Here is a 27963-nt window from a genome sequence, read left to right as displayed (position 1 = left end):
GGTTATCTGAAAAGCCGAAATTTAATGTGATCTGAGGCTATTTTCTTGCTAACCGTTCGGAAATTTTTTGAAAAAGCCGCGATTTTATGTACCACATGCGTGATTTTGGTTCACTTCTATCAAATCACTTCCGATGGAACACCCGCAACCGATTCCGAAATATTATTACAAGCTCTAGATGTGGCCTGAGACTATTTTCTTGTTGACCGTTCATCAGATTGTCAAAAACGCCGTTATGGTTTAACTCCCTTCTATATTTTACCACTTCCGACGCGTTACTCGTCTTGTCACCAGTTCTGGAACAGTACCGGTTCTCCCAAATATGGTCTGAGATTATTTGCTGGCTAACCATTAATCATGTTGCTGAATAAGTCATTGATATGTTGCATGTATTGGTTCTCTTTTAGATTTGATAATTTCTAGCGGGACACCCGGAATCGTTTCCGTAACACACTGATATGGCTTGCGTCTATTTTCTTGCAATTTTTCATCATGTTACCTAAAAAGCCGTCATTTGAGGTACCGCATGCATGGGTTTGGTTTCACTCCCAGCCCGGAACCGGTTGCAGAACACTGCCGATAGTCTCTTAAATAGTCTGAGCCTATTTGCTTGCTAACGTTTATTAGGTTATCAAAAAAGCCGTGCTTTTCTGTGTCGCATACATGGGTTTGGTTCAATTTTATATAGCGCATTTAGCTCACCACTGGACTATCGCACGAGTTTTCAAGAGTGCGAAAACGTCAATATAAGTGCGCGATTGCAACAAATCAACTCGGTAAGTTCAGAGCACTTATTCAACATAAATAAAAAAAATAGTGCGCCGAAGGCATCAACTGGATGTGGTTCAATCGCGCACTTTTATTACCGTTTTCGCACTTATGAAGACTGAGTGCGCAGTACAGTGGCGAACTAAATGCGCAATATTTAGCCGCTTTTGGAGGGAAACCCGGAACTAGTTCTGACAGTTCCTAATGTGGTCTTAGCCTACTTCCTTGAAAACCGGTCATCAAATTGTCGGAAAAGCGAGATTTGATGTGCCGCATGCATAAGTTTTGTTCACTTTTATGGTCATGGTCTGAGTCTTTTTTATGCTAACCTTTCATTATCAAAAAAGCCGCACTATGTTTTTTTTTTGTGAATTTTAACTTAAGCAAATTCTTCATACGCTATGATTTGTCATATGCATGGATTTGGTTCACTTTAATATTTGGTCACTTCCGGCGAGACACCCGGAACCGGATCCGGAACACTACCGGTTCAGGTATGGTCTGAGACTGTTTTCTTGCTAACTGTTCATTAAGTTATCGAAAATGCCGCAGTTTGATGTGTCGCATACAAGGGTGTGGATCACTTTTATATTTGACCTTTTCCAGCGGGACATCCGGAGCCGGTTCCAAAACACTACCGGATCAGATATGGTCTGAGGCTATTTTCATGCTAACTGTTCGTCAGGTTATCGACAGTGTCGCAGTTTGATATGCGGCACATCAAACATGGGGTTCGATCACTTTTATATTTGGCCACTTTTAGCGCGACATTCGGAACCGGTTCCGGAACACTACCGGTTCAGACATGGCCTGAGTCTATTTTATGCCAACCTTTCATTAGGTTATCGAAAAAGTCGCGCTTAGGTTTGTCGCATGTATAAATTTGGATCACCTTTATATTTGGCCACTTCCAACGGGACATCCGGAACCGGTTGCTGCTCATCAGGTTATCGAAATTGTCACAATTTGATGTGTCGCATGCATAATTTGTGATCACTTTTATATTTGGCCACTTCCAGCAGGACATCCGGAACCGGTACCGGTACACTACCGGTTCTGATATGGTCTGAGACTATTTTCTTGCCCCCCTTTCATTAGGTTATCAAAAAAGCCACGCTTTGATATGTGGCATGCATGGATTTGATTCACTTTTATATTTGGCCAGTTTGATGTGTCGCATGTATGTGTTTGTTATATTTTTATGCATGACCCCTTCCAAGGGTACTGGTCCGGAACACATAAATGGCCATATCTGCGGAACGGCTGGACCGATCCGAACCATTTTCAATAGGAAACAATGAGACCAGATTCCTCGTCGAATGAACCGTCGGTCATTAGAATCGGATGAGGTTCACTGCCAAAAAGTGATGTGAGTTTTTTTGTACACATACACACATACATACACACAGACATCACCTCAATTCGTCGAGCTGAGTTGATTGGTATATGTGACTTGACCCTCCGGGCCTTCTATCAAAAAGTCATTTTTGGAGTGAACATATAGCCTTTCCGGTACACTTAGTGTACGAGAAAGGCAAAACTAGCGGAAGAAGATCTACATTGAAGAATTTTGATGGAACTACGCCAAAGACGTCTAATTTTGCCTTGAAATCATGTTCATTTTATTGGAAATTGATTAGGGTAAAACTTTACTTTGTCGTATGTGCTAATTCCCGCCACATCAGATGGGCAATAGCCAATCATTATAGATACTAGACCGACTGATGAAGACTATCGATAACCAGTCTCTTTAGCACAATTGTATTAAATGTTCGTTTCAATTTCACTCCACTCACGAGTTGACAATTTTTCTCGTTTTGCGTACGACGAAGGCAACCGCGCCAATACAGCATATAGCCGAAATATTCTTCATCACCGTTTAATTTTCACTTCGTCAGAGTCAATTGTTGAAGCAACCTACAATTTACACCCCACAAAAGCTCTGTGGCATTTTAAAGTTGGATTCAACTGATGCAAAATGCAGCAAAAGATTAATCAAATCAATCGATTTTGAGAGTTGACTGGTTTCGTCGCCTAGGGAGGATGCAAGCGATTAGGTGCGTGGATCGTATTTTACAACCACAGAGGAAGATTTCTTCGTTGCTCTGTGATAGCATAACTAATGGTGCGAAAACTAATAATTGAATTATTTTGGTCGTTATTCTAACACTACTTGCACTTCAATTTAAAACTTTCTGCTCAATCGTACTTTAAATATATGATTTGATTCGGATTGCGAAGAATTTAAACGACTTTTCGAATAAACACCAACGGTCAAATCATATTTTTTGACCATCCTATCTACCGTAGTGTCACGTAAAATGTATACCGGGAATTGAAATCAAGTTGTGCCCGAAATAGACGTGGACTAGACGAAAACTGAATTCGAGGGCCACTTATTCAATCTTATTATTTTAAGAAAATTTTAGTTCTTTTAGGTGCAATATTTTTTACTAATTTATAAATTAGTAATTGATACTTAATTGGCCATGCGGCGTTAGACAAGGTGCAATAATAAAATAGATCATTATTGGTAAGTGCTTAGTTAGACGGGAATTAGATACAATCTCTAGTCGCAAAGCTACGTGAGAGAAGGTATGTATGACACCAACTTCTTCCGTGATCGACCATTCGTGTTCTAGTTATCTCAAAGCAAATCATTTAACTTGAACGCTTTCTTTGTACCATATTCCGGCAAAAAGGACCTCCACTTCTGATAGACCATTCGTCCTGACAACAACGGCTTCCTCTCTGTCACACGCGTAGAAACAATTTCCGCCCGATCGATCGCATCATCACGTCGTCGCCGCCGTCGTCAAGCCGCATTCACCGAAATGGTGGCTGCTGGTAGCATCCCACACAATCCGAAGAATAATGTCCTTCCTCGTTCCCAGTATCCATCCTTGGCCGACCACTAACCACAACCACCGCCACCGGTCGTCCACGTAGCTGAGTTCATTTCAAGCGAAATGGAGCGCAATTGAATGCGATTAATATCCTGTCTGTGCCGTACCGTGTCGTTGTTGTTGCGGTCGTCCTTTTTTTCTCTGATGAAGTCTTTGCGTGCGTGTGAGGTGTGCTGCTCCAATTTCAGGTGAAAATCATTTAGGTTTTCTGAAGAACGATAGAGCCAAAAAAAAACAGGACACGCTCTCGACAAGAAGGATGGTGTCAACGATAACAAAAAGTCTACGTTCTGTGTGCAGCATCCTCTCCTCACAAGTAGGATCGATTCCATTCATTCCGTTTCCCCAACCTGTGTCCTGCGTACCGCGGTCCTCATCGTTGTCGTCCTCGGAAGGTACGTGTCGTCAACCGTTGTCAAAATGTTTGGACAAGCGTGTCAAAACACATCACGGGGACAATCTGTGGGGACCGGTTCGGGCAGGATGTTGAATTTCTTTTTTTTTTGGATCTGTGCTCATTTGAAGCATATTCTTTTCGGCGTGTCATCGTCGTCGTCTCAAGTAGCGGAGCGGATGCTGACTGTTGTACGTTCGTATATAACGATAACGTGCATCGTGGTTCTTCAATTAAAAGAAGAGCGTGAACAATTGCGGGCAAGGTTTTATCCTCAGTTGAACATGTGTGTTGGTTATAACACAACGGTTATTTGTCATGATATGAGCCTTTTCTTAATAGAATCCAAAAGTGGAAAGCAAATCCTTTCCTATCTCTCCAGTCGTTTTTGTTCACTGGAATGCAATACTTCTGCATTTCTATTCAAAAAGTGTTTCACCAGAGAGGAAGGGAGTAATAAACCAGGCCTAGTGGCGCAAGTTTCCTAAAATGCCATTCAGGCACGCCACATGAATGATATCGTTCGGAATAGTTAATCCTGTTTGTTTAATTTTGGATTTTCGAAAAGACAGATTTACATCATGACAGTTGTATAACTGTGAACACATGCTCAACATCTATAAAGAGTAAAAAAAAGTAAAAAAAATGTATAAACTATAAGTGTTGTGTCCTGTCTCGTGCCACGTTCTTTGTGTGTTGTCGAGGTTCGCACAAACCTCAAGGATTTTTTTTTGTTTCTTTTTATTCGTGAATTTTAACTTACACACCAACAAATCTATATGAGGTTTCAGCAAAATTTTACTGAATTTTACTGAGCTGAAGGTTTCAGCAAAAAATTTACTGAAATTCAGCAATGTTTGCTGATTTGTTCAGTAAATTCTGCTGATCAATAGCAACGTTTTGCTGAAATTCAGCAAACTTTGCTGAAAGTTCAGCATAAAATTTTGCTGGACCATTCAGCTCGGCAAAATTCAGCAAAATATTTCTGAAAGCGTTTAGTGTTTAACCCACGGTTTGTTCATTCTTCTGGGGCCCCACGCTTTACTTTCCTTCCGAACTCACATTTTGTGAGTTTGTCTGGAATGGGATTCGATCCCAGAGGTGCTCGGCGTGATAGTCACGTGCCTTAAGGCTTTTTACTGCATCATCAGTATCGGCAGCCATGTTGGATATGTGGCTCAAAATTTCAAAGTGATAATTTTCTGCAAACAAAGCGAATATTCATATGAAAAAGTATCATCCTATATGCTCACTCGCAGTGATTGCGATGATACTTTTTCAGCTGTGTTGCTGCAGAATTGGCAGATTTTTATCACTTCAAAAACGCGAGGCAAACAATCATTGAAAAACAAAAAGTCAATGATTCGTTTGAAAACCTGGTGATGCATCATGACACCTAAACCATCACACCAGGTCCGCTCCATCCAAAGTATCAATAAGAAGCATTTTAAAAATGACCATGGATTAAAACACGTGATGTGGGTTTGTTAAAACCATTAGAAGCAGGACAAATTAGTTTGCCATGAAATTCTTTAAAAGCTCGGGCTATGACTAACGAGAAGTGTTTGTGAATTTTTGTGATCTTGACCGACATGATGATTGGTGATAATGATGATGATGATGATGATGACCGACATGATGCTCGTTATACCCTGTGAGCAGTCTGGTGGGATTCTCGCGAAGGACATGCTGAAAATCAAAATTAAATGTACGTCAACTGAAAATAAAAAATAAAGTTTTCTGGATTTCCAGAATAATTACAGTGTCGATATTACATCTTATAATCACATTCTAAATAACGAGAGTTAGTTACGCATTTAATGGTTTCTATATTTCTTCTTCTGCAGTTCCATTAAACTTCAAAATTCAAAGTATAGCTCAAATAGTTGGTAAAAACCTTTTATTGAACTATGCCACTACCTTAAAATGAATCCAATTATGTCTTAGTTATCATGAATCTGTTCTGGCAGAGGCCCACAACAGACAGACGTAAAAACTCGAGGCATTTGAAGGTAAAGCGTAAGTTTGGCAATATGAGAGATAAATTTGTGAAAAAATACCACTTGTATTTGTGGGGTTCAAACCAACGACTCCGTATCGCTAGGCCGGCGTCTTGACCAACTAAGCCACAGAACCAGGCACGATTCTGCAGAATAGGAAGTCAAACTGGATTCGAAGCGCCACCCTAACCGGATCCATCTGACACAACATTACGTCTCGGCTCTTAGATGTCAATCTCCTGCACTCGCGCACTCTACGAACTACAAGTGCGAGCGTACTGTTTTCAGAATGTTAATATTGACTGACACATACTTCATCATCAACCATCTGATCGGTACAAGCTGTACCGTACAATTATGCGTTGAGCGCTCAACGTTCGACCGATCAACTGCGTAGAGAGAACGCAACTCTACCCGAGCAGGAATGAATAACTGACACATAACTGCAGCATACCAAAATCAGGTATCATACCAAGACGAGGTATTGGTCGGTTACCCAGGTATTGAAAATAGCTTATTTTGGTAATTTCCAGGTATTCATAAAATACCTCGGCGAGTTATTGGTTTGGTGTTGAGGACTGCGTGAGGTATTATTCAGTTATGGAAAAATAACTATTTGTATGGAAAAATCGTCCATTATTATTTAGGTATTGCCATACCTGATGTCATTATTCACGTGTTATGCATAGAATACACACCAGTTTTTTTTTTAGGTATTTTACCTCTTATGCAGGGCTAGTTAATACCTCATTCAGGTTGTAGGTATTCGGTTTTGAAAACCTAGGTTTGGTGTTCTCCAGCTATTTTCTCCTGCTCGGGTATGTACACAACTGTATTATGTACAACTTATTTATTGCCCTATATAAAAAAGATATATGTAAATGATTTTGCATTACTTTTGTGTCTGTATACCTAAATGTACGGAAAGTATACTTTCCAATTGTTTTAACTCTCCCGGACGTGTATGGAAAATCTTCTTTGCAATATTGGATTTTATTTTACACTATTCCAAATTTATGGACATTGCTTACGATGTATTTGCGTGCTCGCAAATATTTAGATTATCTTTGTGCATATTCCATGCTTTTACGTCCCCTTCATTGTAAAAAGCTGCTGTAAATTGGGAACATATTTTCACTTTTGTGTGTATAAGAAAATCAACAACGCGAATTTTCCGATTTTTTTTCGAAAATCTTTCAAAAACTCTTTCAGGAGTTCCATGAGAGATTTCTTAAAGGATTTCTGCTGAAATTCCCCGGGAATTTCCTCACGAATTTCTAAAAAAATTATCCAAGGATTCATCGGAAACTTTTATATTAATTCCATATTGAATTTCCACGAAGATTCCTCCAGAAAATCTTACAGATTTTTTTTATTCAGGACTTTTCTGGGATTCTTTGAAAAAAGCTTCGCACAAGCTTCGCAATTTTCCAGCTTTTTTCAGAAAATCTTCTGTAAGCTCCTTTAGAATTCTTCAAGTGATCACTTCAAAAATGTATCTAAACAATTACTTTGTGTATTGCTTAAAAAATTCAAGTATTTGTTTTGGAAAGTTTCTTTAGGAAATGCTCTAGAAATGCCTCCATGGATTTCTTCGAAAATTCTCCTGGAGATTCCTTCAGAAATTTCTTTTTTTATTTGATCTTGAATGAGTTGCTTAAATTGCATGGATTTCATGGATTACTAAAAAAACAGTGATTCTTTTGGAACTTTTTCTAGGAGCACATCATTTTAGAAATTCTTCCGTTTTTTAATAAATTACTTTAGAAATTCCTCCAATAATTTTCCTAGGACTCTTCTGAAATTCCCTGAGAAATTCACAGATATTTTTAATCTTCCAAGGATTCATCCGAAAATTTCTTTCAGGGATTCCTCCATGAAATTCTTCACATATTCCTCTAGAGATATTTTCAGCAATTTGTCTATAGAATCCTTCAGATATTAGAGTAAATATTTATTCAGCAATTCCTTCGAGTTTTTTCTTGAAACCTCTCCAAAGTTTTCCCCATAGATTGGCCAGAAGTTTTCGGAGGATTTCTTTAGAAAATCCATCCCTTAGAAATTCCATCGTCCATCGATTTCTTCACAAAGTATTCTAGGGATTGTTGTCCAGGGAAGTTTTCGAAAATTCATTGAGGAATTTCCTAAAATTTATTTCACGGATTCTTATGTAAAATCTTCCAAAAATTCATTAAGAAACTCCTTTAAAGTTTGCTTAAGAAATATTTCCAGAAATTCCTTGAGATAATCCTGCATCAATTCTTTCACAAAATCTTTTGAAGATTTAAAAAAAAAATCTCCATGTTTTCATTTTAAAATTTTTTTTACGGATTATTTGAAAATTTCCTCAAGCATTCGTTAAAACATGCACGAATTGCTTCAAAAATTTCTCCATGAACTTCGTCAGAAATTTCTCCAGAATTTTCTTTAAAACTCATCAATAGCTTTTTTTGGAAAATCTTCCATTTATTCCTTCAGCAATTCCTCCTGCGATTTCTTTAGCATATCAGAAATCCAGAATTGCTTCTCCATATTTTCCGTCAGATTTTTTTCCAGGGATTCTTAGAGAAAATCTCTGATAGATTCATTAGCCCTGTTGTATGTTGGACAAAGCTTGTTATATTTATCATCAGCGTGGTGCTGGCGGTTGTGACCGAACACGCGACTGCCAGAAGGTGGAGAAATTCTTCCAAAGTTTATTTCATACTTCATTTAGGGATTTCTTTAGAAATTCCAATGATTTATTCAGAAATTTCCATTCATCCAGAAATTTTCCCAAGTTTTATGTTTTAGAAAATCTGGATTCCTTCCAAATTTGCTTCATGGAGTCCTCTAGAAATTCTGCGAGGGGTTTTTTTATCAGAAAATTTTCCGCGGATCCCTTATTAAGTTACTCCAGGGATTCCTTCGTGAAATTTTCAACGAAAAAAATTCTTTCAAGGTTTTCTTTAAAAATGTCTTTCAGGGCTTTAGATGTTTCTTTAATAATTTCTCCAGCAATTTCTTCAATGATTCCCTAAGAAAATTTTCCAAGGATTCTTGCAGAAACTATTCCAGCTTTTGTTTCCAAAAATCTCAAAAAATCCAGGAAAATAAAAAGAATGAAGGAATCCCATTTAGACAATTCTACAGAAATACCTTTGGAAACATTTCCAGAAATTCCCTCAGGGTTGATTCCAGTGATTTCTTGGAGAAATCATACAGATATTCCTCAATGTGTTTCTTCAGAAATTTCGCTATGTATACAATTAAAAATTCCAGAAGGGATGACTTCAGGAATTTCTCCAAAGATTCCTATCTGATTTATTTTAACAAATTTATACTGAGATTTTCTTCTGTACTTCCTCAGAAAATGCTTCAGGATTTTACCAAGGATACCTCTAAAAATTTATTCAGACCGTTCTCCAGAAAAATTTTGCTACCAATTTCACAAGAGATATTTCTAGGCATATAAATGGAGATTTATTTTTTTCCTCCAAACTTAAAGATTTCTTCAGGCTTTTTTCGTTTAATTTTTGTTATGCGACAATGGAAATGTGTTTGGTTGTTCGGAGGACTAGTACTGTCTTCTTCTTTATCCCACACTACCTGGACCTGGGTCGATCAGGTATCTGTTAAGCAGATTATCTCCCCATTGTTTAGAGAAGCACTAGAAATGAAAGATTCAAATGAAAACTATGCGCGTTTGGTGTAGTAGTGCGCGTGTTGGACAGATGTCGAATCGCAATCCGTCATGGCCGACAGTGGTTTTGGCAGCGTGTTCAGTAAAAACCTGTAGGACAAAATGGGGGGCACTTCTCTACAACATTCTAGATTATACATTTAGGTAAAGAATCGAAGTCATGCCCCACTTACAAAATGGATGTACTTCCAAATATCCCATGGGACTCTTTTCATACTTTCATACTTTATCTAATTCCCGTCTATCTAAGTACCTACCAATTATGGTCGAATTTATTCTTGCACCTCTCCTAACGCTTCATGGTCAATTGGGTGTCAATTACTAATTCATAAATTAGCTTCCATAACATGTAGAAAATATTGAAAGGAAATACAGGGGGTGGCCATAAGGTTTGGGATAGGCCACTTTTTTTTACTCTCACAAAAAAGTTCAACATGCTGGAACTTTTTATAGAGCGCATAAAAAATTCTCAAATTTTGACTGTTTGTTAACCTATTATATGTGCATCATTGGTACAAATTTGAGATCGATTGGTTAATATTTCACGCAGTGTTGGTAAAAACTCAAACTCTCAAATCTCATGCTTGAGTTGTTTCACGCGCGATTCTTGACTCGCCAAACTCACGGCCGAAAAAATCATGCATGAGTTGACTCGCGATTTCACTCATTGCTTTATTTCTTGGTATTCTTATAACTTACATCGATGTTTTTAGGATTATATGATAGAACAAAAGCAAACCTATCGTACAACAACATTGGATGTCGTTCAAATTGATTTGGATTCGTTTTACAAGCGAACGAGATTTCGACGCTTGACTCGTGAGAGCGAGATTTTGCATGAAAATCTCGCGCGTGAGAAAATGATCCAGAATCGCGCGCGAGTTTGCTCACGCAGGAGCGGTTCATGAGTGTGCTTTGAGTGTGATTTTATCAACACTGATTTCACGAAGCTAGAATCGTTCTCGTAAAACACTATTTTTTGGACAACTTTATTTTTGAACTGTCATATCTCGGAACTCAGTGAACCGAATTGAATGAGACTTTGAAAGTATTTTAACAATATATTTTTGCTTTTGAAGTTTTTGCAACATAGGTTTTTTTGAACGTTTATGGATCTTTCTCCAAAAAATGTATTTTTTTACATCAATGTCATTAAATGTCATTAAATTTTAGTTTTAATATCCAAAGACTTTCTACTTATGTTCTCAAGATATCTCTAATAAGATATATTGGAGCCTATTTGGATTAAAGGAAGAACACATTTAGTATTTTTTGTGTGGTATTGTTAATTTGTTCTTATTTATGGGTAAAAATGTCAAACCGGTATAACTTTATTCGTCGTATAAAAATATAACATTTTATAACGTCATATCAAGTATAAATATATTGTTGATAAACTTTCAAAATTTCATTTAATTCGGTTTACTGGTTTCCGAGATATGACAGTTCAAAAATTAGTTGTCTTAATAATAGTGTTTTACCCGAACGGTTCTTATTTCGAGAAAAATTATTCAATCGAGCCCAAATTTGTACTAAAGATGCACATATAATAGGTTGACAAACAGTCAAAATTAGTCAAAATTTTTTTGTTGAAAAAAAAAGTTGCCTATCCCAAACATTTTGGCCATCCTCTGTACAATGTCCTTGATATAATAAGAACAACTAATTATCCCTCGAATTATATACCCGTCTATTCTACGTCTATTTCGGGCACAACCTGAATTTAATTCCCGTCACACCTTCTACGTGACACTATGGTACAAAGGATGGTCCAAAATTATTATTATAACTATTTATTCGAAAAATTCGGTCAAGTTCTTCGAAATCCAAATCAAATCATGTGTCATCGTACGTTGAGATTGAGCAGAAAATGCTAAATTGAGAAGAATGTAGCTTTAGAATAAAGACCAAAATATTTGAAATAATATTTAAGCCCACCGGATCATAAGACGCCATCACAGTGCAACGAAGAAATCTTTCTCTGTGCATTCTTCGTATGCAGACATTTCACGCACACATTTGCTTGTATCGAACAAACTACGCTTACCTAACATGCATCGAGCGGGCCTTCCCAAACAACACATTGCGATTTCGTGGGCCATCCCCATCGGCAACACAAACCGATTTCCAAGCAGGATTCGACCAGGCTTCTGGTCGCGTTGCCAGTCACACTAACACACTCGCAAAAGATGAGCAGTAGGCCTACCTTGCCGCTTGCGAGTCCCCTGGTAACCACACACTTTACCAACAGAAAAAAGCGATTGATTCGATTAAGGTGTCATGATGCATCACAGGGCCCATATAGCCGAGGCGGTAAACGCACGGGTATTCAGCATGACCATGCTGAGGGTGACGGGTTCGATTCCCGGTCGGTCCAGGATCTTTTCGTAAAGGAAATTTCCTTGACTTCCTTGGGCATAGAGTTTCTTCGTGCCTGCCACACGATATACGCATGCAAAATGGTCATTGGCAGAGGAAGCTCTCAGTTAATAACTGTGGAAGTGCTCATAGAACACTAAGCTGAGAAGCCGGCTTTGTCCTAATGAGGACGTTACGCCAAGAAGAGAGAGAGAGAGAGAGAGATGCATCACTAAACTTTCAAACGAATCATTGACTTTTTCTTTTTCAATGATTGTTTGCCTCGCGTTTTTGAAGTGATAAGAAACTGTCAATTCTGCAGCAACGCAGCAGAAAAAGTATCATCGTACACAGATCGAAAAGATAGTGTAAATTTCTGTGACATATAATGCACATGATTGGAGCGTGGGATTTCTCAGAAGTTTACATGACATATCATGTAGAAGTCATAAAATGTCATGTAAACTTCCATTATATGTCATATAATTCAGCATGACTCTGTGTATTTACATGACATATAACACAAATTTACATGATATATCATGTATACCGTCATAATACTAAATTTACATGACGTGTAAACCTCATTATTTTTATCTGTGTAATCATTGCGAGCGAGCATATAGGATGATACATTTTCATACACAGATCAAAAAAAGAGTGTAAAGTTCTGTGACATATGATGCACATAATTGGAGCTTGGGATATCACAAAAGTTTACATAACATATCATATAAAATTCATGAAACATCATGTAAACTTCCATTATATGTCATGTAATTCAGCATGACTCTGAGTTTTTACATGACATATAACGTAAATTTACATGATATATCATGTAAATCATCATAACACTAAGTTAACATTACTAAAATTAAGTTTACATGGCGTGTAAATGTCATTATTTCTATCTGTGTACGAATATTCGTTTTGATGACAGAGAATTATCACTTCGAAATTTCGAGCTACATATCCAATATGGCTGCCGATGTTGATGATGCCGTAAATAGCCTTAATAGAACAGCTTTTTTGCACTCTGCAGCAGTGAAAACCAATTTTGAAGTGCCATGAAGGGCTTTTGTGGAATGAGAATTGAAGGTTGATTCAACAAGTGAACCAGGCGAAGGAAAAATTGAACGGAGATGAAAAACAATTCGGCTAGCTGCTTCTTTGATGCGGTTGCATTCGTCGTACATAAAACGAGAAAACATCAACTCTTAAGTAAAATTGAAAGCTAAAATTTTGCGAAATTATTCGATTTTCAACGCTATAGGGTCTGCTTATTGATAGTCTACATCTTTTTGCTTCCATCTGATGAGCCAGTGGCAACGGTGAGTTGGAATATATTTAATTATTGGCTATTGTTCGTCTGAAATGATGGGAATTAGCGCATATGACGAAGTAGATTTATTCCCTCCCTATTGCTTTACGTGAGTGCTGTTGATGCTTAAGTCCCATTGTAAAAAACGCATGATCCCAAGTTTCCTTACCTCCATATTGTGATGGTGATGGTGGTGGTGATGTCGCATCACCAGCGGATGGTGCCCCAGGTGCACGTCCGGGTCCTCGTACGTCACCGAGTGGGCCGCCGAGACACCTGTTGCGTCCAAATGATGCGGCGGCCCCCGGGTTGGCGTTTTGCAGGGGAGGAAGTTTTGAACTTTCCGTTTGTGTCTGAAACGGGCGAGAGAAAGAAAAGAAACAATTATTAATTATCTCATTGAAATATTAGACACGGAGACGGACGACGACGACATGAGGGCACACGAGAAGTGAGAAATGCAGATATACAGCCCAGCCAGCACCAGTAGTGGGTAAAAGTAGTGTCACGTAGAATGAAACTAATTAATGCCTTCGGGACATCGGTGCTGACGACGACGACGACGACGACAACGTGCGGTAAACACCACACGGTTCTTTAAAGTCGGATTCTAATTTATCAAGCCGAAGTTGTCTGCGCGGGACTTGGTCTGTCTTGAGTCTACACAGCAGAAGACGCAAGCGTCAGTCAGTGAGTGCAGCGAGTGTCGCGTTTTGGGGCGTACCGGCGACCGCAAGATATATGGTTGTCTCATCGGTTCTGTGACGGATGAAATTGGAGTGTGGAAAATGAACTTCATCGAGATTCGAGAGGTACAGGAGGAGGCGAAAGCAAGGAGGTTTACTGACTGACGACTGTAAATTTAGTGCCGTTTGGGAATAGGTTAGCGCGAAGGTCCCACGAGGATTACTAATCACTTTTGGTTGACAGAAATCAATTAACTGCGAGAGAGGGAGTGTTTGTTTGCACGCGAGGAAGAAGCCTTGAAGACGTTGGTTGGTTGCCTTGCGGCATGTGAATGGAATTTCAATTTCAAATAATTAAATGTTTGGGGGACTGGAGATTTTGGTATTATGTTGGGTTGTGGAGAAAAGTGTGAACATTTGAAATAGCATCTGGTGTTGTATTTATAACAAAAAGAGAAAACAGTTTGACTAGGCAATACGTTTAGAGAAACCAACAGGAGCTCATCACTGAAAAGCGTCTACAGAATAGATATTTTTAATGATTTATCACATCAATCTCTATTAAACTGTAGCCTAATAACAAAATTGAATTCCAAGTCAGCCCTTTTAAACATGTCACTAACCATCGAGTTCATCCACGTTGTCACTGGTAATTAGACTGAATTCATTCAACCACAGAACTTCGTCCAACCACTATCCACTCACTCCCTATCAGTGACTCGGTGAAAGAAAAACGTAATCCTTTCAATCCACCACACAATTGCACGGAAATAGAGCAAAACCAGTTGAGGAAGGTACCGAGAAGTGAAATCCTTTTATTCGCCAGATTCGTATCAATTTCCTGGTGTCCGACCGAAATCTCCGGATTTAGTTGGACGATATCCGCAACTCAAAAGTGCTGCCCTATTCATCTCGTTTCCCCTCCTCTTCCTCCTTTTCTTCCCACGTTTCGAACGGTCAGAGCTCGTGGTCACTTTCCGCCTCACATACGGAGAAAACTAATTTCTCCTCCAAAAGCCATTCAATCAAAGGCTAATCAAAACGACACATAGCCGGGGACGACCGACGACGGTCCAGGGATTGACCAACGAAAAGATCAGTTCGAAGGAAAAAAAAACTTTTTTGCTTCGTCCGTCCGTCACCGGTTCGGATAAGAAGCTTCAGGATATATTTATAGATCGCCCCGATATCCTGGCGGCGGTGGCGGCGGTATCCTTTCGATGCCATTTCCGAACAGAGTTGGTCTTCCGTACCCTTCACCCTGCGCAGTCGTGAGAATACTGTGGAAGCTTTCCTTTATGGATTGACTTTTATCAAATCTCTTTTCTTTGCTGAGGACACTGTGGGCGATAAAGGGAAATTTGGGCTCATATAGGCTACTAGTTGCAATGAAAACCTCTTATGGGAATTTTAAACTCTATTTTACTGTATTAGACATTTCAAAGGAAATTTCTCCACATGCTCTTCCGGAAGTTTCACCAAAATCTTGACCAAAATGTTATAGTATAGAAATTTTAAATGAATATACTTTACCATGGAATCGTGAAGAAATTATCAATTCTTGGAGGGATTCTGAAAAGCAATACATTCAAATGTACTTCTCATTTCAGCAGTGCCCTCAGGAATTCAACCCAGAAGCATCTCAAAAAAGTTTCAAAATTTTCTGCCACAAGTCGTCTAGAGTGTAAAAAAATTAAAGAAAGTTCATACTGTTTTCAATTGGATTTTTTTTTAAGTTTTTTTAATTTTATTTTCATTCTCAGTTGAAGAACAATATACTTACATAAGAATTGTACACATACAAGTTTATGTAACTTATTAACGATGGTTTACAATTTACGTCAACAGTTCTCAACTGGATTTTTTCAAGTGGAAGTACAGAAAATCTTCTGCAGTTGCTAGGAATTTCCATAGAAGATACTCAGCCAATTCGGTCTGAACTGCCTGAACTATTTCTCCCAAAAGTTTTCCTATGAAGAGTTCTAACTTAACTTTTATTTCTAAGTATTACCCAAAAATTCTGCCAATACTTGCCCCCGGAGTTCTTCAGAATGTTCAACCTGGTTTTCTGCCAGCTGCTACTCCAGAAACGTGTTTTTTGGAATCTGTTAGAAGCTCAATCAAGAATTGCTGTAGGAACTCTTCTTATGCATTCCAACGTTTTTTCAAGGAATCCTTCCATATTTTTCCAGAGATTCCTTTATGAATTATTACCCTTCCCAAACATTCTCACAGGACTTTTCTAGAAATTTCTCAAAGATTTATTAAAATTTTCTTCAAAATTTTTGTTTTGGAATTCAACAAAAAGCTCCTCCAGTTTTTTCAAAATAAATTTTCCAGTATTCTCTAATAATTATTTTTTTAATAATTTGTTTAGGAATTTCTTCAAAGATTTCCTTAAGAATATTCTCCCATATTTCCCAAAAGTGTTTTTATCGCTTTTTATACATTTTTTTAAATTTCTCCAAGGATTCCTCCATGTATTCATGTTTTCTTTCAAAAATGTCTATAACAACAAGAATTGGTTTAAGAATTAATATGGAGTTTTTCAAGCACTCCCTATCGTTTTTTTCAGAATTGTTTTTTTTTCAGATATGTTTTAAATCTAATCAGAAATAAGATTAAAGGATTTTATTGAAAAAATGTTTATATTTATATTTCTTTCTGGGCATTCTCTGGAAGTATTCCGATATAGTTTCCGATGGTTTAATTAAAAATATATAATTATGAATTTTGTCAGAAATATTTTCCTCAAAAAGATTTCTGCAGATATTTTTGCAGAGATTTTTCTGTGCATTTTTCTAAAAGCTCCATCGACATTTTCTCTAAATATTTATTCAAGGTTTTTTCTTCTAAAGACTTCTCTTGTTATTTATCCCGGAATTGTTCCATATTTTAGAGATTTTTTTTCAAGGAATATCGTCATTGATGTTAACTAAATAAAGGGATCTTTCAGAAAGTATTTCCAGAATGTTTTATTGAAGTAATTCTTGAAATATTTTCAATTGTAGTCATTCAGAAATTGTTACATTATATCCAAAAGTTTTTTTCACGGATACATCCATAAATTTTAGTTATGAATTTCCTCCAAAAACTACTTTAGCGAAATTTCTTGAGATTACTTAAAGATTCCTACAGAATACTCTTCAATTCAACTGAAAAAACAAATGTCCAGACTTTTTAAAGGAATTTCTCCAAGAGTTTCTTAGGTAATTTCTCTAACATTATTGCTTGATCCGCGAGTTTTCGCCAAGAGTTCCTCCAGATTTTTCTCCTGAAGATCTTTCAAAGATCAATAATTAAATCAAGGATTCTATCAAGAAAATTCTACAGAATTTTTTTCAAGGTTTGCTGAAAGAGTTTGGCCAACAATTTATAACAAAACTCTGCAGCTCAATGTCTACTGAAATTTGTTATATGAATCTCCCAGTTTTTTTAAACAGTTTCCCCAGTTTGTCTATATTTTTTTTTTTCAAACATACGTTTGGGAATTTCACCAACGATTTCTGAGAGTATTCTCCAGATAATCTCTAAAATTTTCCCGAAAAGTTTTGAGCACTTTTTCAAAAGTTCCTGCGGAAGTTTCTCCTTGTTTTTTTTTTTATTAATTTTCTGTACGTATTTTTTGAAACCTCTTCTCGTTACTTTTTAATGTTCCAGGAACTTTTCTATGGCTTTGTTCTGAAATATTTGAAAACATTACTAAATACTTTTTGTTTTTTTTTAATTGTAGGTACATGCATGACATTTTTCAAGTCTTGTTTTACAGGAATTGGTTCAAGAAATAATAAAGGGGTTTTCCGTAATTGTTTTCCAAACAATACATTCGGGAAAAAAAAGTTCAAGAATTTTTGACGTTTTTCTTTAAGAAATCCTTCAGAAACTTTCAAGAATTTATCTAGGAATTTTCTCAAACATTCCTCCAGAATTTCGTATTGGGCGTTTTCTTAAAAAAATTTCACCGGTCGCTCTAGGATTTCTTCAAACATTTCTCTTACTTTTTCCAAGTTTTCTTACGGGATTTTTCCATGAAAACTTTACTGATTTTCTTTCCAGGATCTTAAATAGATATAATTAAAAAAATCCCAGTATTTTTTTTAATTATTCTTTTACGAAGTTATTCAAACATTTCTATGAGAATATTCCTCGAGAATTCTCCCTAATTTTCAAGAGTGTTTTTACTACTTTTTTGTAGAAATTTTTCGTTGGATTTTTTCACAATTTTTTGCATGCATTTTTTAAAACTTTTCAGAAGATTGCTCTATGACATTTTTTTATTACTCCAGAAGTTTCTCTAGAGATTTGTTACGGAATTTTTGAATGCCTTGTTCCATGTTTTTGATTGATACAATTTCTAAGTATTCTTTGAAAATAATTTAAAATGTACTCATAGGAATTGCTTCAAGAATAAATATGGGATTTTTTCATGCACTTGCTAACGGTTTTTTCAGTAATTGTTTTTCAAAGATGTGCCAAAAATCAAATCTAGAAAAATTTGATAATTTTGCTTTAGCGTTTCTTTAAGAAAGTTTCCAATAATTTCCAATAATTTATATAGGAATGTTTCAAACATTTCTCCAGAATTTCTCTTCAAATTTTCCAAAGATCTCTCAGGGAGTTTTGTCCAAGCTTCCTTAACACAATTTTCATTACTTTATTACCAATACTTCTTGCTTGATTTTCTCATGAATATTTTGTTGACATTTTTCTGTGTTATTTTTCCGATTAAGAATTTACTCACAGAGTTCTCGATAAATACTTCTTTTTTGTTGTATTTCTCCAGAAATGTCTTTATGGAATCTTCTAAATAATTCTTTATGATTTTTTATCCGGAAATTCACCAAATATGCCTCTTTCTCTGGTTATTTATGCCAGGATTAATCTTTTTACTCAAATTTTCCAAAGAATATCTACATGAATAGGAATTTTCCCGAAAAATTGCTCATACATTTATCAATGCCCCTTGAAAAACTTCTACTGGAAAAAATAAAAATTAAAAAAAAAAAAAAAACACTAAAATCCCAAGAAATTGGCGCTGCGGGAGGGGAGGGGGCATGTATGATTAAAACCTAATTTTCTTCTTTAACAAGCATAACTCGATGGATTGGATCAAAAAGATATCTTAGAAGATGATTGGAATTAAAAAAAAAATGTTGGGAATGTTAAAAATTCCCGAAAAAAATATCTTTAGATATTTTTTTAAATTTTTTTTCCCCTGTGGAAACCTGACGTGCAACATCAAAATTTTCCAAGTAGCTCAGGATGATCAGGTGCTTCAAACTATTTTTTCTCGAATATATACCTTTCATTTACTTTATAAACAAGCAAAATGAAACAATTTATGATTTTTTATATCAATATTAGGTCCTACTTACAAATTGTAATGATAAAACTATCCCTTTTCTCCTACATTCAACTATCTTAGGTAACAGTGGATTTGAAAAAAGGGGCCTTGTGAAATGTTATTCGGTTTTTGTCAACTGCTTTTCCAGTATTTATATAATAAAGGATCAATTATTTCTTAAATATGTGAATTTTTAGATCGTCCTGAATAACATTTAACAAGGTCCAATTTGTTTTATTTTTCTTTCAATTCGTTGTAACGTAGTTATGTTTGTATAAAGTTTTTTTTTATAAAAAAAAAAAACAAAAAATTGTTGTTTTAAAAATTTATGATAAATAAAATTTGAGAAATAATAGTTCGAAGCACTTGACCATCCTAGGCTGTTTGACAAATTTTGAAAATAAAGTCAGGTTTTTACAGATTTTTTTTTTTTTTTGTAAACTCAAACTATGTGACATCTTACATAGATCCGCAATGAACATTTCACTCAGTGTACCGTAATCCGGGGTCAAATAATAATTGATCACTTTAAAACTATGTTTGTGGATAACATTAGTGGCAATTCAAATATTCCCAAAATAATTTCTGTAGAATCAGTACCCAGTGGATCTCTATGAAACAATGTGACAGAATTTTTAAATTACTCCAAAAATCAAAAAATAGAAAATGCTTCTGTGGGGTAAAATTTATCAGCATACAATTAAGCATCGGTTAGAAAGGGAACATACGATTTCCGCTTAATTTTTCTTTTCTGAACTCAAATGATGCGTTAAAGCTCTTACATCAAGTGAATTGGACACTTAAAATGCAGAATTAAATTTCGAAATTTATCCCTAAAGGTAGGCCATTTCCTTTGAAATAAGTGTTTTCTATCACAATAAGTGGGTATTTCATGAAAAAATGAACGTTTTATTTTCTTATTCATGTTTAGAATAGTTACATACCTTCCCAGCCAAGGCTCAACAAAAATGTTAAAACAGGAAATTTACGGGAAGTCATAGTGACAAAATTAACTTTTTTCCAAAAAAAAAACATAAAGTCTACACTCATCTCTAGACATCTATGTACTAGATGAGGTAAGAAATTACGATGCTTAGAAGTTCCTAGTATGGAATAACAATGTATTACCGGAGTGATCAATTTCACCCCGCTGATCAATTTGACCTCAGTATACGATTTTTTTTCCAAAACTCCTTCAAATATCCTCAAACATCTTTGAACACATCTTTCTAATCCAACAAGCCGTTTTCAAGTTATATTTGTTGAAGAAGCAAATCAGGTTTTTATCATACATTTATCGAAAAACATTTTCAGATGCACATGAAGAAATTCTTCAGGGATTTGGATTTCATTTTTTTAAAAGATGTCTTTCGAAAACATTTAAAGATTTTTTTACTTTTTTTTATTGTCTTTATTAAAGAGACTTTCAGCCCGTGGCTGGTTCATCTCTGCTTTCTAAATTATTTCAAGAATTCGTTCAGCAATTCAACTAAATATTAATCCACAGATTCTTCAGAGGATTTCCCAAGCATGTTTTCAAAATTGCGCCCCGAGGCCTTGGTATCAAATCCGACTCTCCTGACTCGCAAAACGTGAGTTTTTACTCCGAAAAGTAAGTAAACTATTGAAACCAGCCAAGGGAAAACAATCTCGACAACAAAGTTACCAACGTGTTGGAAAGACCTCTACATTACTTCGCAAGATTTTTTTTTATGAGAACAGATTTGATAACTGTGTGTTTTGTTGACCGCAGTTAGTCCAACTTATGTCCGGATGTCCGTATCCTTTCCAATTGGCATGTCTGGGTGACCACACTCCAGTTCAACAAGTGTCCGGATGACGACCACACTAGTACCTAAAGCATTAGCGTGTTCGAACGACCGTATTCTAGTACATTTCGTGTCCTGATATAAGCAACGTAAATCGCAAGCGTGTTCGGATAATCTTCACCCAGTTTACTGCGTGTCTAGATGACCTAGTCCCTGTCAGTTAGAGTGTCGAGACGACCACACTAAGTCTACGGCCGTACTCTAGTTCACTGCGTGTCTGGATGACCGTACTCCAGTTTCCTACGTCTCCGAAGAAGTGTATTTTAATGACTGCCTCGTAGTGTTAGTATAGTGTGAATAAGCGTACCGCAGTACACTGCGTGATTGGAAGGCTGAATCCTAGGTGTTGTGACAGTATTTTCTTGCGGTGAACTGAGTACACGCACCATGAAAAAAGCACGCTTATGATACACAGCGTGAGCGTGGTGTCGCCGATGGTGGTCGAAAGCGCGACTGCTGGAAGGTTAATAGTTGAATTACCGTATTTTTTTGAACATATTCCAAACCAGAATTTGAAGCACAGACTTATATGACATGGACCCTGTAGCAGAAGCCGAAGCAGTAAACGCGCGGGTAAAATCATGCTATGGGTGACGTACTTTTCGTAATGTAAATTGCCTAGATTTCCATGGGCTTAGAGTATCTTCATGGCTGACAGACATTTCAAACACATGAAAAATAGCCATTGGCAGAGGAAGCTTTTAGTGGAAGAGCTCATAGATCACTAAGCTCTGAAGCAAGCTTTATCCCAGTGGAGACGTTACGCAAAGAAGCAGAAGAAGAGCTTTTGTATTTAACGGTTTTTAGAATTTAAAATGAACTTTTCAACGTTCTACAGAATTTCTAACCCACAGTGCACCCGGTCCCGAACGAACCGCACTAAGCACCCAAAGTAATACGGGCTTCTTTTAGGTGGCTCGATGATGGAGCAGCAGCAGCAAGTCGGTCGCTCGGTCACACAAACAGTACACTAGATTGGCAGAGCTATCTCGTTTCCGATATCGCTTTGATATGATTTTCATTTTATGCGCTTCTTTGCGCAATTTTCCGCTCCACAGTTGGGTTTCCATCGTCGTCGTCGTCGTCATCATCGATGGATGAGGGACTTGTCGCCGTCGCAAGCCACCAGCCGCCAGCGAGTTAGATGACAAAAATAAGACCATCATCGAGGGGCTTCGATAACCGGGTGGCTCTACGGTTCCTGTCCCGTCTCCCCGGTAGATATCGATAGGATTCCTTCATGCGGCAAATAAGATGAAAGTTAGCTCGTTATCGTTAGCCGACCAGAGCCCCCATCCGTCAAGGAGCTATCTGTAGTGGGATGAATACGACGACGACGACGACGACGAAGGGGGAAAAGTTTGCTTAGCCCACTGACTGCTCCTGGAACGAGGATGTCACTCTCTCTGTGTGTCTACCGGCCGGCTGGCTTCGGGTTCGGGTTCGAGAGGGTACTACACATACACAAATGGCAGTTTTGTGGCCGACGACTGTGTAAACAATACGGAGTTCAAGAGTTCAACAAGCACACCCGGAGAACCCACGGGGACGTGGAGAGCTTTGCTGCTGGTGTTGTTGTCGTTCTAGTTGAGAACCCTGGAAAAGTTATTCGATGGGATTTTCTGTCACACCGCATTCCTTTCGTATCTACGAACTATGCTGTGGCGGGACTGGGGTGGGCGCTCAGGTGGCAATGTTGATTTTCCGATTTAGAAGTTGGGCTTGAATTTTGGATGGTCGGGTGGGTACAGTAATGTACAAATTGGGATTGTTTTCAACATTCAAGTACGTGTAGTTCAGTGACACACGAACTGCAATAGGTAGACGAACACTACAGCTGCAGTAACAACACAAACCATATAACAGGCGCAAGTTATAAAACCAATTTCGATTTAAATGCATTTGTATGATAAACATCCTTCCAATGAAATTCGTGCAGGAGTACTTTCTAAGATTTTCCAAGGAGTAGCTTTTGAAATGTCTCTTTTTGGTAATTTTTCTTTCTTCTGCTTGTTTTTGGATTCCATGAAGAATTCCTCATTTCATTTATTTAGTTAACATCAAATTCATGATAATACTGAATCAACAATTTGCCGCCATAATACTCGATTTGCAGCTGCAGCTCTCCAACGTCGGTCACGCACAACACTCGCCAGATCACGCTCCACCTGGTCCGCCCATCGTGCTCTCTGCGCTCCACGCCTTCTTGTACCAACCGGATGGTTAGCAAACACCAACTTTGCAGGGTTGTTGTCCGGCATTCTTGCAACATGCCCTGCCCACCGTATCCTTCCGGCTTGGGCTACCTTCTGGATGCTGGGTTCGCCATAAAGTGCAGCGAGCTCGTGGTTCATCCTTCTCCGCCACACACCGTTCTCCTGCACGCCGCCGAAGATCGTCCTTAGCACCCGTCGCTCGAAAACTCCGAGTGCTTGCATGTCCTCCTCGAGCATCGTCCACGTCTCGTGCCCGTAGAGAACCACCGGTCTTATTAACGTCTTGTACATGGTACATTTGGTGCGGGGGTGAATCTTTTTTGACCGCAGTTTCTTCTGGAGCCCATAATAGGCACGACTTCCACTGATGATGCGCCTTCGTATTTCACGGCTCACGTTATTGTCAGCCGTTAGCAAGGAACCGAGGTAGACGAATTCTTCTACCACCTCGAAAGTATCCCCGTCTATCGTAACATTGCTGCCAAGGCTTGTCCTGTCTCGCTCAGTCCCACCTACCAGCATGTACTTTGTCTTGGCCGCATTCACCACCAGTCCGACCTTTGCTGCTTCACGTTTCAGGCGGGTGTACTGTTCTGCCACCGTTCCAAATGTCCTAGCAATAATATCCATGTCATCCGCAAAACATACAAATTGGCTGGATTTCGTGAAGATCGTACCCCGGCTGTTGAGCCCGGATCGTCGCATAACACCTTCCAGGGCGATGTTGAATAGTAGGCAGGAAAGTCCATCACCTTGTCGTAGTCCCCGTCGAGATTCAAATGAACTGGATAGTTCACCCGAAATCCTTACGCTGTTCTGCACACCGTCCATCGTTGCTCTTATCAGTCTAGTCAGCTTCCCGGGAAAGCTGTTCTCGTCCATAATTTTCCATAGCTCTGAGCGGTCGATACTGTCGTATGCCGCTTTGAAGTCGATGAACAGGTGATGCGTTGGGACCTGATATTCACGGCATTTCTGGAGGATTTGCCGTACGGTGAAGATCTGGTCCGTTGTCGACCGGCCGTCGATGAAACCGGCTTGGTAGCTTCCCACGAACTCATTTACTTTAGGTGAAAGACGACGGAAGATGATCTGGGATAGCACTTTGTAGGCGGCATTCAAAATGGTGATCGCTCGAAAGTTCTCACACATTAACTTGTCGCCTTTCTTGTGGATGGGACAGATTATCCCTTCCTTCCACTCCTCCGGTAGCTGTTCGGTTTCCCAGATCTTGACTACTAACTGGTGCAGACAGGTGGCCAACTTTTCCGGGCCCATGAAGAATTCCTCTATCTGGTATAATCTGGAAGTTTCTTTCAGAATTCCCTCGGAAGTTCCTCCAGGAGTTTCTTTTGAGATTTTTCAAATAATTATTTCCGGAATTTCTTTCAGGAATTACTTCTTGGATTCCTCAAGCAACTCTATTCGGGATTCTTTCATAAACTGTTTCCAGGATTCCTCCAGGAGCTCCTTCTATAATTTCTGCAGAAGCTCTGTCAGAGATTCCTTTATGCTTTTTTATGAGATTACTACTGAAGCTCTTCTGAGATTTTCCCTGAATTTCACCCGTAATTTCTTCCAGGATTCCTCTAGAATTCCTTCTGGAATCCCTCTAGAAATCTTCAAGAATTTCTTTGGGTTTATTTCAGATTATTGTTTTCAAGAACTGCTTTCGAGGTTACATATAATCTAAGATTGCTGCAGGAAGGAATTCATCCATGAAATCCTTCTGGGATTGCTACAAGAACTTTTTGTTCCTTAGATTCTGTCAACAAGTGGCCATCCATAAACCACGTAGTCACCATAGGGGGGGGGGTGGTTTAGGGCAAAGACCACGGTCCATACAAATTTAATTGTTTTTGCATGAACAAAAAACCACGGGGGGGGGTCGGAAGCAATAAAAAAATGACCACGTGGTTTATGGACAGCCCCCAACTTGTTCCGGTTTTCCACATGAATACGTGCCGGGATTCCTAAAGAAATTTCTTATGGATTTCCATCATATCCTTCTGGAATTTCTTATGAAAGCTCAAGTCGATGGAATTCTTATAACCTTCCTAATGCATCACGTTGGCAACAGCTCGCTGAAGTAGCAAACCCGTGCACAAGGGGGGGGGGATGCTTCATACACTAGGCGCCCCACCGCCTTTTGCCGAAATTGAGAAAAACCTCTCCCATGGAGCCTCTTCTGTGCACGGCCCTGTGATGTAGTGTACGGTTTGGGTCAAAAAGTGACCCTAATACACAAGGAGCGTTATATGTTCCTCATGGAGCTTATACGGGGTCCCCCCAGGACCTTTTTGTGAAGTTCTCTATGAAAATACTTCAGGAGTTCGGCATGGAATACTTCCATGAGTATTGCAGTTTTTAAGGAATTTCATCATCTATTTTGCAAGTCCTTCAGGATTTACTTCTGGGTATCCTTCAATATCTCTTTCTTCAGGAATTTCTGAAAAAAAAACTTGTGACAACATTCCAAGGAGGACCAGGGTAATCTCAGGGAAAACCTCCAGAAGAATTATCTGGAGGAATATCAGAAGATATCTAGGAAGTAAGGAATTACTGGCAAAAATCCTGGAGGAATCACGGACGGAACTTCTAGGAAAATCAAGAAGAAGGCATCTCTGAAGAAATCCCAGAGGGAGTTCCTGAAGAAATTCCGAAAAAAATAATCCTGGAAGAATCACATTAGGGAACCTCCTTAGGAATAGGAATCACAGAAGTAACTCCTGAAGGAATCCTGGAAGAATGTCTGAAGGAATCTCAGAAGGAATCGGAAAGAATTACTGAAGGCATCCCGAAAGATATTCCGTGAAGAATTCTAGAAGAAGCTCCTGGAGAAATCCCAACAGCAAATCCTTCCACAGTTGTGAGACTTATACAAAAGTTCATGGATTCATCCAGAAATTCGATCTGAAATGTCTAGGAATCCTTTCCTGGAGATTCCTCCAGAAATATCTTCCATGCTTGCCCCTGAAAGTTTTCCTAGGTTCCCTTTAGGAACTCTTTCCGTTGAGAAATTTACTCCTTCATTCCTCTAGGAGTTGCTTCTGTGATTCTTTAGGGAGTTCCACTTGGGATTCGTCATGGGTTTCGTTTAAAAGTTCCCTCTGAATTCCCCAGGGTTCCTTCTTAGATTGCTTCAGGAACTTCAAGGGATTTCTTCTGGGGTTTCACCAAGAGTTGCGCGGGAATCCTCCAGAAATTGTTTGCAGGATCCCTTCCGGAATTCCTTCTGAGATTCTTCTAATGGTTTTTTTTTTTGGGAATGTTTTCAGCAGTTTTTTTTTCTGAGACTTTCAGAAGGAGTTCCTGGAAAAATGGAATCCCAGAAGTAAATATTGGAAGAAACACAGGAAGAACTCCCGGAAGATTTCCATACAATGTTGATGGGGAAATTCCTTAAAGAAATTATTGGAGGAATTTCTCTGAGAACTCCTTAAGTATTTCCATAAGGAGTGCCACAAAAAACTACTGTAGGAATTCCATAACAAAAAAAAAAAACTCCTGGATGATTTCCATCCGTAAAATATTTGGGAGAATTCCAGAATGGATCCAGAAGGATCTCCAGGAAATCCAAAAGAACACCTGCGAGGAATTCAGACTAGAGCTTCTAGAGGAATTTTGAATAAAGTTCTTGAAAAAATAACAAAGTTGGGAGCAATTTTTGAAAGAATATAGAAAGGAATTCCCGTTGGACACCCAGGAAGTGTTACCAAAAGAATCCCGTAAGAAGTTCTTGGAGGAATATGTTCCTGGAGAAAATCTGGGACAGGTACTTTGGGAAATCTCGGAAGAAGCTCCCAGAAGAATCCCGGAAGAAGTTGCTAAAAGAATCCTAGAGGAAACTCGCGTATAAAAACACCGGGAGAAACTTTTGGAGGTTTTCCGAATGGACTTCACAGAAGAGTTCTAGAAGAAGTTTTCAAAGGAATCCCGGAAGGAGTTCATGATTAAATCTCGGTGGTAGCAGTTAATTACAGAATTCCGAAAAAAGTTCCCGGGGGAATCCCAGAGGGAGTGCCCCAAAGAATCCCGGAAAAAGTTCCAGAAGGAATCTCGGGAGTTCTTGGAGGAATTCCAGAAGAAGTTTTTGATATTTTCCCAGAATTTCCTAATCAAATCAGAGCTATTGGAGGAATCCAGAAAAGAATTTTAAAATACATTCAGGATGGAGTTCATGAAATTAAAAAAAAAAAGTTCGGAGCAGATTTTGAAAGATTCTCGGAAGGAATTTGTTACCGACAGGTAACATTTTGTGTTATTATGAGTGCGAGCTTGTAGGGATGATTTTTGTAAGATAGGTCAACCTCAACGGTTTATTTGAATCAGGCTGTGGGTGGCCGATACAATAAAAACGCACCGCTCGTGGGTGAGCGATCTTCGCGGGCGAAAAGCTATGAGAGTCACCTGAAGCACCAGGAAACGGGAAAACGCAGAGGGCTATGGGTGACCGATC

At 38.4% G+C, this 27963-nt stretch overlaps 1 protein-coding gene across 1 annotated transcript in view; it reads right to left on the bottom strand.

Annotated features, from left to right (window-relative positions):
- The window catches only part of LOC109433280 (uncharacterized membrane protein DDB_G0293934), a 509917-nt gene that overhangs the window by 29046 nt on the left and 452908 nt on the right, over positions 1-27963 (bottom strand). The window contains exon 4 of the mRNA XM_019709711.4: positions 13599-13782. Coding sequence (XP_019565256.4) covers positions 13599-13782 — 184 coding nt within the window. The remainder of the gene's footprint in view (positions 1-13598; positions 13783-27963) is intronic.

Source organism: Aedes albopictus, chromosome 3 (genome assembly GCF_035046485.1).
Source record: "Aedes albopictus strain Foshan chromosome 3, AalbF5, whole genome shotgun sequence".
Lineage (NCBI taxonomy): Eukaryota > Metazoa > Arthropoda > Insecta > Diptera > Culicidae > Aedes > Aedes albopictus.
This window is presented reverse-complemented; position numbering and strand designations above follow the sequence as displayed.